The sequence below is a fragment of the Homalodisca vitripennis genome, chromosome 5 (genome assembly GCF_021130785.1).
Source record: "Homalodisca vitripennis isolate AUS2020 chromosome 5, UT_GWSS_2.1, whole genome shotgun sequence".
Lineage (NCBI taxonomy): Eukaryota > Metazoa > Arthropoda > Insecta > Hemiptera > Cicadellidae > Homalodisca > Homalodisca vitripennis.
The window spans coordinates 166762526-166776861 of NC_060211.1; the positions used below are offsets into that span (position 1 = coordinate 166762526).

At 34.5% G+C, this 14336-nt stretch overlaps 1 protein-coding gene across 1 annotated transcript in view; it reads right to left on the minus strand.

Annotated features, from left to right (window-relative positions):
- Nucleotides 1-14336, minus strand: part of LOC124363105 — a 62793-nt gene that overhangs the window by 5170 nt on the left and 43287 nt on the right. Inside the window, exons 8-13 of the mRNA XM_046818229.1 lie at nucleotides 13335-13538; nucleotides 12128-12295; nucleotides 10869-11004; nucleotides 6354-6455; nucleotides 5664-5774; nucleotides 3214-3381 (exon numbers count right to left, since the gene is read on the minus strand). Coding sequence (XP_046674185.1) covers nucleotides 3214-3381; nucleotides 5664-5774; nucleotides 6354-6455; nucleotides 10869-11004; nucleotides 12128-12295; nucleotides 13335-13538 — 889 coding nt within the window. The remainder of the gene's footprint in view (nucleotides 1-3213; nucleotides 3382-5663; nucleotides 5775-6353; nucleotides 6456-10868; nucleotides 11005-12127; nucleotides 12296-13334; nucleotides 13539-14336) is intronic.

Consider the following 14336-nt stretch of genomic DNA (forward strand, 5'->3'; position numbering starts at 1 on the left):
ACACTTGTGACCTTGAGCGACCACATACCTTTCCCCCCACTCACGCTCCACCCGTCAGTGTATTATCAGCGTCTATGCTCGCTAGTTGTCGCTGTGACCACGTGTTTATTTGTACGGTGCAGTAGTGGAGGACAGTTGTCCTCCGCGCGCCCAGTAGTGACGTTACTTTTTTGGCATATTGGTGTGGTATTTTTATTTTTAATCTCGTATTGTTGAAACAATAATGGCCAGTGAAAGTGGGGACTGTGAAACAGTTACGCCGTTGGCTAGATGAAACTGAGGATACCGAGAGTGTTCTATTTATAGAGGACGAAGATGAAGGAGAAGAAGACCACGTTGAATACCACACAGAGAATAGAGTTGATGTAATCAATGTAGAAGATAAACCCGGATGATGTTCCCGACGAAGCCGAGGAAACGGAAGTGATTGAAGTAGCAGTCCCTCCTGGACCTTTCGTGAACCCAGAGTTTTATTTGGGAAGAGATCGGACATCAAGATGGTACTTAGAAACCTCAAGTTGCTCAGAACTTCTCGTACACCAAGGTATAACATTATACCAGTTTTTCATCGCCCAGGACCTCAAGGGTCAGCGAAAAATGCTATAACTCCAGAAGCTGCCTTACAGTGTCTTACTGATGATGAAATAGTGAAAAAAATTTTTGATTGCACCAACATTTACATAATGAAAATTCAACCTCAGTTTGACAGAGAAAGGGATGCTACGCCCACTGATTCCCGAGAAAATTCGTGCATTGATTGGTATAATATACCTTGCTGGGGTTTTGAAGGCTGGCAGAAGAAACGTATTTGAAATGTGGGATAATTCACAAGGAACGGTAGTAGAGGCTGTTTTTCTAACCATGAGCGCCAAGAGGTTTCGATTTCTTTTACGTTGTCTGAGATTTGATAAACGTCCACAACAAACAAAGATGAAAGATAATCTGTTGACAATCTTGCTGCCTTTCGTGAAGTATTTGAGATGTTCGTGTTCAATTGCAAGAATGCATACAAACCAACTGACTACCTTACCATTGACGAACAGCTAGTTGGATTCAGAGGGAAACTGTACCTTTCAGGTTCACATGCTAGTAAACCTGCTAAATACGGGATAAGAATCTTTGCTTTGGTTTCTACAACAAACTTCTATTACTACAAATCATGAAGTGTATGTACGGAAGCAACCAGTAGGCCCTTTTAGAATAAGCAGCAAGACATCTGACTTAGTTTTGAGATTGGTGCAGCCTATTTCAGGAAACCAATAGGAATATTACCTGTGACAATCGGTTCGCATCTGTACCCTTGGCAATAAAGCTACCGGGAAGAAGAAAAAAATAACAATGATTGCTACTCTGAGAAAGAACAAAGCTGAAGTTCCCCCAAACTTTTTACCTGATAACTCAAGAGAAGTCAAAAGCAGTTTGTTTGGCTTTAAAAAAAAAAAAACTGTACATTAGTATCGTACGTGCCCGAAGAAGAAAGAAGAAGACTGTGTTAGCAATATCAACTATGCATGGAAACATGGCCAATCGATCCAAATACAGGTGATGAGCGAATAAAACCCATGATCATTACATCCTACAACGAAACAAAGTACGGCGTGGACATTCTAGACAAAATGTGTCGTCAATACGACACTTCGAGGAACTCACGAAAATGGCCATTAACCCTCTTCTTTCATATCCTGAATGTAGGAGAAGTGAATGCTCTTGTAATATATAAAACAAATAAAAAAAACTTGACCATGTGAGCCGTTGTGACTTTTTGAAAAGAAATAGCCTTCAAACCTATTTAGACCACAAATTGAACCATCGCATCAGTTTGGAAGATGATACCACAGGAAATAAAAAACAGGAGGAAGGATCCTGCTGAAAACTGGACAGAGAACTTCCACCTCAACCAGCAGCCCGAGGAGTCGCTGGGAAAGGAAGATGCTACCTCTGCGGCCGAGCCAGAGGAATAAGACCTCAAGGAAAAAGTGTGTCAAATGTCTTGGGTGGGTGTGTGCTGACCATATGAGACAGGGTTTGTGAAAGGTGCATTGAATAAGCTATATTTTCCAAAGTTTCAACATTCTGTTTGCGTTTTTTATGCTGTACTAAGATGAACCTTTTTTTGTTTATACTATGAAAAACAATTTGTATTTTTAAAACTAGAAAGTATTAACAACCTTGAATTTTTATTTTTTTTCTTCTAAAAACATAAAACTTATATACTTTAGGCTTTTTTATAACGTTTATAGCGTAACCTACTACACTTATTCACGTTATTGTTTGATTTATCAGAATTTTATATTTCCTACTTATATTGTTTTGTAGAATACACTTTTTTATAGAAAATGTGATTCATATATTTCTTCTCAACCCAAAACAAAAAAAAAAAACATGATCGCTAAATATACATTTCATAGGGTAAAGTCACGTAACAAAAGTGGAGGACACCTGTCATCCGCGCGCCCACTCGGCGGGACGGCAAACCACGCGCCCACTGGAGTGTTAAGGGATACATGGTGACAGAATCTCCCGCCAAAATCCTAATTATACAAAAATCAAATGAAGGTAGATGAAATCATACGTTTTGGGCTCAGGGGGCCATGTTCAGTGAAATTGTCAAAATTATCCGTAACCCTGGAGCTTCCAGTAATTTTTTCTTAAATGCCAAAGGATTCTCTCAGCTACGGCAAATATTTTATAAAAAATTACTAAAACTATGAGAAATTTGATATTAAAACAGTTTTTTTCTATGGGTTTTTCAGCTAAAGCCATAAATTCTATTATGTTTTTCTCATACTACAAATTTAAAAAAAAAATATATCTTTCAAAAAAGTATAATGTAATTTTTTTTCAAGATTCCAGATTTCAGGAGTCAAATCTGTCACAGCTGCACAGACTTCAGACGCTGCACTAAGTGAAAGGTGAACTGGAGCTGAATTTAGAACTGACAGTCGAAGAGAGTAGTTGTTAGATTAAGATTGTTCACATACAGGTTTCACACTATCTCAATATTTCTCCTGAATATAGACTTTCTCTTTCTTGAGTCACTTATGTGCGATTAATGCCCTATTTTATGAATTATTTAGTGGGCACAGATATAGAGTTTATCCCAATTATTACTGATTACAAAATTAGAGTAAATCTCAATGTTGCAGTTTAATATGGTATTCAGATATATAGAATATTGAAAGATAATGTACAGTAATGAAAGAAGACACTGACTGGTAGAAGCAGTGACCCGCACTAAGCAACCATTGGTCGGAGATGAGGGTTGCGCCGCACTGGAACTCTCCCTCCTTGTACAGAGCTGCGAGCCACGGCCATGAGCCTGGGCCTGCGTTACCTCCCCCAACGATCCTGGAGTGTCGGGAGCCGGTAACACGCTTTGTCCTGCAACACCATCATCATTGTTAATAGCACTCTCTCTGTGTGTTTGACTGGTACAACATTTAATATTTGTCATATATGACTACATAATATAAGTAGATCAACATTAAATTAGAAAAATAAAATAAAATATTGATTATAATTTTATAAGGTACTGAACAAAAGTTTGAAAATGAATTTGGGAAAATGTAAATACTACTGAGAATAAAGATTATGAATTTTCTACAATATTCAGTTTAAGATGATGCATTGATTGCCTAACTTAATAACAGAAAATCTGCTAAACAAGACAAAATAAATGTTTAATTTAATATTCAAATTTAAATATCATATGACAGTTTTTAATTAAATTATTCTCACTGAGTAAAAACTGAAGTTTGAAATGGAAACAATTATAACAGAGCGAATCAAACCGTAGCATAATCAACACTACCAAACACAATTGTACATTGAAACAGTGTTACTCTTCTGTCCTGCATTGTAATAAACTTTATAGAATCTATTGCCATTGTGAGACAAAATGTAAATTAAATGATCCCGGTTAGTAACCATTACTCCCAGATACAATGATGTTTGATAGAAGACATCAAACTGGTGGAAAATTGAGTCATTAACTCAAGATTTACTAAACTTAATTACACTAACCGCATCATGACTGTGGACTAGTCTAGGATTTTCAAAATTCAAACAACACATAACTCAGCTAACATAATTTCAGTAAAACTAAGTAATAGCTAAGTTAGAATGTTGATATTTATACTGTAAATATAATAAATCCATACTTCAATAATGGTGCTTATAAATAATTTTAAATCAAATTAAACAAAAGAAATATAACTCGTTTGCATGAAATAACCTACAAGTAACTCAATAGCAATCAGCAGAAAATCTAGTAGTTGAGAGGTAAAGAAACTATGGAGGTTACGTATTATACTGACCACACATTATACCAATCAAAACTTACTTTATGTAAATTTTTAACAAGAAATTTAACATATATTGAACAAGAATAAACGTCTCCTTCTTGTTGTATTGTTATGTCGGTTTATCTCATCTCAATGGACAAATTTCGGTAGGGCCTACTATCGGAATGGCAGTCAGTAGGAGTGTATGTTGATGCAGCAATTATTTTGCATGTGTTGCTTTGAATATTACATGGTTGGCCATCCTGTAGGATGATTGGTTCTCGGATTGGGCAGTTGGTACTCTGGTAGAGCTCTTGGTCTTTGGACAGTTTCCTCTTGGATAGGATAAGTTGTAGCATGTGTGTTACAGTCAGGCACTTAGGTTAAGTAAGTGTTTGTTCTGTTTTTATCAAGATCAATATATTTGTTCTGGTTAGGATAGGTACTGGTATCACAAGTTAAGATCTGGTTTTTTTAGGTTAACACACATGGGGAACAATTGTGGGGGCAGCTGCCTCAGGTCTTACGTATAGGTCCTGGACCTCAATGTCATGCCGTGTGTATGAATTTTGTTGGTTGAGGTTTGTTTGATTGTTAATATGTCTTTTTAGGTATCCTAGTTAATTATTTTTTTCATATTGGTAGTTAAAATGGCTAACTTCAACAGAAGACTGATCTGTTAATTTTTGATATATGAAACCTCAATAAGTCTGTTTGAAAAATTTTCTTGTGGTGAATTAGGTTGACATCCCATTTCACTCCCCCTTCCAAGCATCGTCTTCCTGTTCTCTTTGTTACAGGTGACATGCCGCGATACCACAGGAAATGCCGATATTGATTTTCTAGTCAGTCTTGCACCTTTTTTGGTGGGTGTGATGTGCTGCTTGTGATGTTGCTTCTGTGCAGTGACATCGCTTGGGTTCATTCTCTTCAATCTGAACTTCATGCTATTTGTGTATCAGTCAGGTATTATTTGAATATTTTAATAGCAGTCCATCACCACACTTTCTAGTTTTTAGCTTCTTTGTGATGTAGTAGGGGTTTTTTTGACGCAGGAAGAATAGAGTAGATTTCAACCATCAAAATGAAATTTTATACTTTTCCTAATATATATCTGAAACCCTTTTATCCCTTTAAATCATTAACCACCCTTAACAACATTTTAAAGAAAGAATCTATGATTAGTAAGTTTATGGTACTTTTAACCTAAAACATAGAAAAAGAAAATGTGGTCGGTATAATGCATAAGTACTGAAATTACATTGCAAGAAAATGGTCTTCAGAACTTAGAATATGATTTGGGAAGCCAACTGCAAGATTAAATGCAAGTATAATGTGGTTGTAATGTCACACACCAAAAGAGGGAGCGTGTTCACTTACCTAGCCCACTGAGTGTTAGCTTGCGGCCGCACTCCACACTCCAGGTTTCTGCAAGTTATACGGACAACATTCTTCTCTGAACAGTCTGTATCTTGAAATGTGAGTCCCAGTCTGCAAAATGATTGAAAAACATTTAAAAGTGACGGAATCTGTTAACATGTTTTTCTAAATATAAAAGTTAACTAACATTGTTATTTCAAAACGTGCAATTAATTAGTTAAAAGGTTTTTCAGCACAGTTGTTATATTCTTGCAATCATAAGATGAAAAATTGTAACTCTGTGACGATTGGAGTTCCATGGCTTACAAACTACTGATTGCAGAAACTTTCAGATTTGTCGTATGAGTACAGGTCTCTTAGGTTATTTGTTCCAGTACCTCACATAGCAATCTCATTGTGAAAGAAATCAAATCCCAATTGTATAAAATGGGAAAGAAGTGGAAATTTTGCTAAACATCAAAGTGGTGGCACATCAGTTTTTGCTATGCCCTGTGTGGGTTCAACTGGAAGGTATAAACCTACCAGAAGTGATCCCTGCAGAGGTATGGTGGTTACTAAACCCCTCTTTTTACAAAAATGATGAGTTTTTTCATATCAGTTTTCAAGTACTGTATGTACATTGTCTTAGATGTCATTGTACTTCCAAGAAATGTTGAGATAAAGTATATTGTCTATTTTCTGTAATCGTACCTTGAACTTTGGGGTTGATGGGCAGCATCGTTTGAGTAGATCAATTCGTAGTAAGTGTTTTGGTTGTTTGTATCGTTAACACTTTCAATGCTGTCAAAATATCTGAAAAACAGATTAATTCAATAACATTTAAAAAGTACTTAACTTTTATAAAGTCCTATTTTTGTCAACAACATATATTTGACATATTTACTGATAATATATAAAACACTGTTGGTGATTAGGGACAAATAAGTTTCCAGAAGCCAAAGAAACACAGTTATTTTCCAATAAATTAAAGTATTTTTTTTAGTTTGTTCAGATAATGTTATATTTATTTTCTTCTTTTAAATCTAACATGCTTTGATTTAATAAGAAAGACTTATTGTTTCAAGAAAATCTTATACAACCAAACCTTGTTACTCCAAAATTAAAGAGACAGAGAAAAATTCAAGTTGTTGGTTTGAGTAAACGTGATCAAGTTACAAGGGATAATAATCGCCAATTATGAGTATCAAGCTTCAAATTCTTAAAAAATAACAAATTTGATACATTGATACTTTTATGAACTCTATGCTGTAGTATGACCTAATGTAAATGTAGTTTTAAACAAAACATCTATTCTCCTTTTATAAAGCAATGTAAAAGATTAATGATTCTTGTGATTCATTCAGTCAAATAGTGAGTGAGTGATATTTCCAGTAAGCCAATCAGGGCTGTTCTTTTTGGTCATGTGATCCTAAGCTGTCAGCTGCTATGGTATTGGTTTCTTTGAGGTTATGGTCATTTGTTAATAAGTTTATTGTGGTGAAGTGTTACTTGGTTATGATATAATAGACAGAGACAACTCCCATAAGTAGATACTTAATTTAGTACATACTCTGCTTGTCCACTTAATAATTCGTGTAGGCCTACTCACAAATAATACATTGGTTGTAGCCCGGTTTTGTTTATTTCATTATATTCCATTCAAAACATTCTTGATCCATTTATAAAGCAATCAAAACATGCTTGATCCTTTTATAAAGCAATCAAAACATGCTTGATCCTTTTATAAAGCAATCAAAACATGCTTGATCCTTTTATAAAGCAATCAAAACATGCTTGATCCTTTTATAAAGCAATCAAAACATGCTTGATCCATTTATAAAGTAATCAAAACATGCTTGATTCATTTATAAGGCTATCAAAACATAATTTCTCCTCTAAATTCATTCAAAACGTGTTTTCTCAAAATTTACATTAACTTTCCGGGTAAAATTCAGGTTTAATACCATATGTGTAAGGTTGAAATTTATCATAGTTACCAGGATTACGAATAAAAAAAAAGCCTGAATACAAGCCTAATTTTTAGTACTTCCTGAAAAATTGTACATAAAGGAGAAAGCATGGTTTGAAGGTTTGCTCCACAGTTATAGAAAGTTAATATATCATAACATAGTTAATATGAGGCGCTAAGCGGACAAGTGGCCTAACCCACAAAATAGCAATATTGAGATATGAGCCTTAGAATATCTCTAACACTCTATTCTAAATACTGCATATCGACCCAAGCCACCTTTTCCATTTTTCTGATAGATAGCAGCACTAGTTTGTTTGTTTATTATTGGTCTTTGAGTCAGCTGCAAACTGAATAGTGGCCCAAGCCACAGCCGTGTGGCCTAACCCACATTCTGTTCCATTGTTGTGGCTTGAGCCATTTGTTTGTTTACTTAAGTGTCACCTCTTAAGTGTCACCTTAAATTGCCGACTGAACACTGTAAAAAAAATATTTTTATTCCTATTATGACCTAGCGGACCATAATCTACAAACCTCCTTTAATAAATAACTTTAGTAACAGTTGTCAAAAAAACAAAGAGTTTATAACAAAATCTAATTCAGAGAAAACGAATGTTTACAAGGATTTATAACTTAAAAAAGGAAAAGTGGAGAAGAAGTCAGGGTATGTAAGGAGTATTTTAAAAAAGTTTTTAGGAGTAAGCGATGGCAGAATTTCACAGGCCATTAAAAATAAAGACAACGCCATAACCCCACCAAAAGGACAAGAGAGGACCAAGGAAAAGCCCCTAAAAATAAAACCCCTGATCATAGGCTGCAAAAGGTAAAGGACTTCATTAGTAAGTTTCCAGCTTATGATTCCCACTACTCTAGGGTAAAAAATCCAAATCGAAAGTATCTTTCGCCCAAAATTAAATATCTCAATCATGTACAAAAATGTATGTTGAAGAAAATCAGGTTGATCATGTTTCACCCTTTGTCTTTAGAAAGGTTTTTAATAATGATTTTAATTATCACTTTCATGCTCCAGTCACAGACAGCTGCCGTAAGTGTGATGCATATATAACATCAAACTTAAATCATTACCAGAAACTGAACAAAGGCCTGTAAAAATTGAACAAGAATTACACTGGCGCTTAGCTGAATCAGCACGAACGGGTTACAGGGTAGATGCTGAAAAAGGGAAGGATCCTTCAAATGACGTTAGCGTGATTGCGTTTGATTTAATGAAAACATTGCCAACACCTGTGCTATCCACAGGGCCAGTTTATTACAAACGGCAGTTGTGGACGTATTGTTTAGGAATACACAATTTGTCCACTAAAGACAGCTACATGTATGTGTGGAATGAGGCTGTAGCCTCCCGTGGCCCTGAGGAAGTGGGATCATGTATTTTACATTTTGTGGAAAACCATGTTAAAACTTCAAAAACTGATCATGTACAGTGACCAATGTGGCGGTCAAAACCGCAATATAAAAGTAGCTGCACTATGTGATTACATTGCTACGTCTCCTAAATATTTTTGTACTGAGATTGACCACAAATTTTTAGTCTCAGGACATACATATTTGGCCTGTGACCAAGATTTTGGTCTTATTGAAAAAGAAAAAAAGTATCACTCTGAAGTTTATGTACCAGATGATTGGATCAAGGTGATCTTGTCAGCAAAAAAGCCACCATTTAAAGTAAAAAAAATTGAAAAAGATGACTTTTTTCATTTGAAAAGCTTATGAACAATATTACAAAACCGCAAAGTTGTCAAAACTGGGGATGTGGGAAATGATCAAAAGGTTGAGTGGCTTAAAATACAATGGATTAATTTTAAGCAGGTCAGAGCCTCTGCTCTTACATTACAATACTCTAACAACGAAGAGGTCCCCTTTTCCATTGTCAACATCAAAAAAAGGACAACAACGGAAGTAATGCAGTTAGATGTTCTCTACCCCAATGGAAGAAAAATAGATGAGCCGAAAAAAGAAGGGACTTGATGTCTCTTTTAGAATACATACCACCAATCAAACACTCATTTTACACATCAATTTTAAGTTCTGGAGATATTCCGTCAAACCGTTCCAGTCGATGAGGAAGAAGATGAACTTGTTTGAATATTGTATCTTTGTATTAATGTTTAATTTTTTACTATATCCTGTTTTAAAGTAGTGTACAATTTGTTTCATATCAAGTACAAGCTTAATGGTATCATTAAGTGATGTAATAAAATGTTAATTGACAGTAAAGGTTGTACAGTACTTATATTAATATATTGGCCACAACCACACATAAATTTACTTAATGTATAAAATATGCAATTTTCAAGTGGCCCAACCCACTTTTATTTTTAAATTAATGAAAATAATTAAATAAAAAGGTTACCATGCATACAAGAGTTATGTTCTTATATAACAGTAACAATTACAACTAGAAAGCTTGAGTTTTTAATGTGTTGAAAAAATGTTAAAAAAAGTGACAAATCTTTAAACGCTAATAAACTCAATACAGCTGTTTTGGGGTTAGGCCACTTGTCCGCTTAGCGCCTCATATAGTATAACACTTTCACAGTTTTTGACAATATTGCGTTCATAGCGATTGTGTAAACGTGTGCTTCTGATGTAATATCACGCATCATCGTTATATTGTTCCTGTTTTATTCTGTTTTTTGCCGTAATATTATGTATGAAGCACTTCTGTGACAATCATGTGTCACGCAAGTAGTTCTGGCGTTTTCTACTAGATGTCGCAATTCCCTGGCCCTATGTTATTAATTTTTGCACCTTGGAAATTTTACTGTAGTTGTACAATGCGTGTTTTTGCCTGTCCTGTAGTATTTTATGGTTTTATTTCTAGTGTTTATTGGACCATGGAAAAATTTTATACACAAATAGAAGATTGGCTTCGTTTGCGTGATAATGATATGGATACGGATATTGAAAATGACTTTGTGGACAATATGTAAAAAATATAAACAATTTTTAAAAAGCACTAAAAATCAAATTTTTGCATAAAATAATATATCTAATTAAACTCTAAAAACTGACTGTAAAAATAGCAAAAAAATAAGCAAAACAAAATTATTTTAGTTTTCTAAAAAACTGTTAATGGGTTAAGACTATAGAAAATTCTACTTATCAAGTTGTTTAAAACACAATATTGGAGTTGAAAGTTGAAGAGATTTGACTTATCAAGGATTTTGAGGATTAAAGAATCAAGATCAGACTGTACTTCATTATTGTTATAACAACTACCTATAGTTAATTACCTGAATGTCATTGTCTTGCAGACAACTTTTCCCAAGTCTTCCAAAGTCCATCTTGATTGAAATAAAGAACTTAAATTTGCAAAATTTTGTGTACACAACTTGCCCCACTGGCCTTCCTTTCTGATCATTAAAGTTCCTGTAAGAAATCAGATTGATATTTTAGGAACTTAACCAAGTCAGATGGTTAAAATTAAGCAATCAAATTTGAATGTGTAGTTATGAGTTAATAATTTTTCAGTCTTCTATCAAAATATACAAAGATCCACATTCAATCAACACTTCCCACCATAGCTACGTTATGTGTAGGTAACTCGGTTGCTCCACCGTGCTTAGGTCATGTCAGAAACATTGTAGTTCACATCATCAATCAATCAATCAACATCAATTATGCACCTGATGAGAAAATGAGAATACCTCTTCAGGTACATTACCCTATATTTTTATATTTTGTAGTCTAGGTGTTTCTGATATCAGAACAATGTAAAGAGTTCATTTGAAACACTTTATCTCCCGACTTTTTTGGATCTCTTCAGATGAGCATGATTCTAGATTTTGAGAGTCAGGTATGTGACAGCATCAGATTCCAGATGCTGAACTAAGATAAAGGTTAACTGGAGCTAAACTCAACATTAACATTGAATCTACCCTTCCCACCATATCTACGTTACGTGTAGAAATCTTAGGGAATATTGGCCAAGAGGGTGTAGGCGACAAAAATATATTTAATTATTTTAAAGCAAAGTGAATAAAAGACTAACATATGCCAAGGCCTTAAGAAAAGATAAGAAGAGCTCCTAAGCTGCTAATATTGTTGATCACATGGATTTTACCAAATTAAAAAAAAATGCGGTAAAAGTATCACGTGCGATCTCTTGCGTTTTAAAGATTTATATTCTAAATAATTATTTTCACTGTTAATGTTTACTTTTACTACTAAATATTTGTTTTAAAAACATTAAGTGGTGACAAATAACAACTAGTTTAAAATAAACAAAGTTTAAATAAAAATTACAAATACAAGAACTGATCTCCTCTTCAGTTCATAAACATAACTAAAGATTTAATAGTATTGCTACTAATATTATTACTACATCATGTGTACCAGTCATTTTCATCAGAGAAATTCTAACACAAAATAATCATCTATGTTTATGTTAAGTTATAAGTTTAAAATACAAAAAATAAATTTAAAGTGTTAGTTTGGTTTTTAATACAATTAATTTATTAATGAATGGTCAGGATATTAGAAATGTAGATACCTGAGGAATAATAATTCATTGTGTCAGCTTGAGATACGTTGGGAGCTATTGAGACACAATTTTTCTCATCATCACCATTGGGACAATGAATATCTCCATCACAGACATGGACCAGGTCTATACACACTCTGGAGTTGCTGCAGACGTACTGACCACTGGAGCACCAGTCTGTAACATTACAGTTGAATCACAGACATGGACCAGGTCTATACACACTCTGGAGTTGCTGCAGACGTACTGACCACTGGAGCACCAGTCTGTAACATTACAGTTGAATCACAGACATTGGACCAGGTCTATACACACTCTGGAGTTGCTGCAGACGTACTGACCACTGGAGCACCAGTCTGTAACATTACAGTTGAATCACAGACATGGACCAGGTCTATACACACTCTGGAGTTGCTGCAGACGTACTGACCACTGGAGCACCAGTCTGTAACATTACAGTTGAATCACAGACATGGACCAGGTCTATACACACTCTGGAGTTGCTGCAGACGTACTGACCACTGGAGCACCAGTCTGTAACATTACAGTTGAATCTTGGGAAACGTAATGGAACATCTTAATGCAGTATTTCTGCTTGAATCAGCTTTTACTAAACATTAATTTACCATTTTATCCTGGACTTTTTTTGCAAAATTTGTTCCACAAGGGAGTATTTGCTAAAGGTCCTAGCATTATTCCCCCTTTTATGATGTAGACTCAAGTATACTTTAAACTTGAGTTCATAACTTTATTAATAAATCTCGATTCTTTTGTAATTGTTCTGGTATAGCACAAGTGTAATTTTTAATTGTAATTTTTGGAAATAAATATTTCTTAATTTTTTTCTAATATTTTCTTTAACTTAGCTGTTAACTATGTACTAAAACACATGAAATAGGAAACACTTTGAATCCAATAATTACAAATGTATGGACCAATGTCCCCTTGAATATATAGCAGTGGCCACCTGTGGCATAAAGATTTGTCAATTTTTGTATACCATTAATCAAAATGGTCTGAAATCTAACAGTGAAATATTTTACCTTGAATTATGACTATTTAATTAATATAAATTTAGATGTATTCATAGATTTATTCCATACAACCCGGTTTGGTGTACTTTTGTATCAGACCTAAAGACAAGTCCTAATTGATCCACTGATCATCAAAGTGGATTAATACATTACTACTTATATTTTTATTGCTTTATACATACCACAGTTGTTTTCATCAGAGAAATCCCAGCAGTCAACAACCCCATCACATATCTTCCTGGTCAAGTATTGTGCTCGTAGGAATTCAGCACAAGAACAGTTCTTTTCGTCCGAGCCATCAGTACAATCTACAAGGTTGTTACACCTGGACAATGAGTTGATGCATTCGCCACTACCACACCTCATTCTCAAGCTCCCAGAACAGTCTGTAAAGGAGTTATTAGAGGTAAATTCTACAATAAATATTTTGGTAGTTGCTGCGTGATGGTAAAATTCAAATATTTAGAGTTTTGAACAATATTGAATTTTTATATGTGTAGTGCCATGTATTTCACAAATTAAAATATATATATTGTTTGAATTTATATATTTCATTATCACTGGTTTCAAAGTTCCGATGTACGTGTTCTTTGTAGCCTAAAAATATTATTACGCAATTGATTATTTTGAAATAAAATGCTCTTGGGGGGACCCCTTCGTCCCCTACCATCGATGCAGGGAATGTCTAAATGTGTTATAACTAGCAGTCGAGATATTCATATGTATGAAACATGAGGCAGAGATATGTACTGAACTGTGAGACACCGGACAGGGGTTTACGAACACTTGTCTTCACAGGCAGGGGTTCGCTTTGTCAACAAATGGCCTGATTGAATAAAAAATTGCCACAAGGCCCAAGGCATTAAAATCTTGTCTGAAATGCCTTTTAGAGTCTCAAGCATTTTACAGCGCTGACGAGTTTATGGCATAAGACTGGGTGATCGCACAATTAGCAGACTGACAACCAGCGTTGGAAGTGGGAAAAAATATCATGAATACAAGAAGTAAAATAGATAAAATTGTATGTTTGACTGGGGTGTCAATGTAGTGTGACTGTTTGAAATTTTAGGTTAATATTGATGATTGCTATACATTATATTATGTTTGTAGCAATGAAATATTTGATTTATTGAATGTTTTTACATACTGTAATTTGAAATTGGTGGGCTTCCTTTAATTGACTG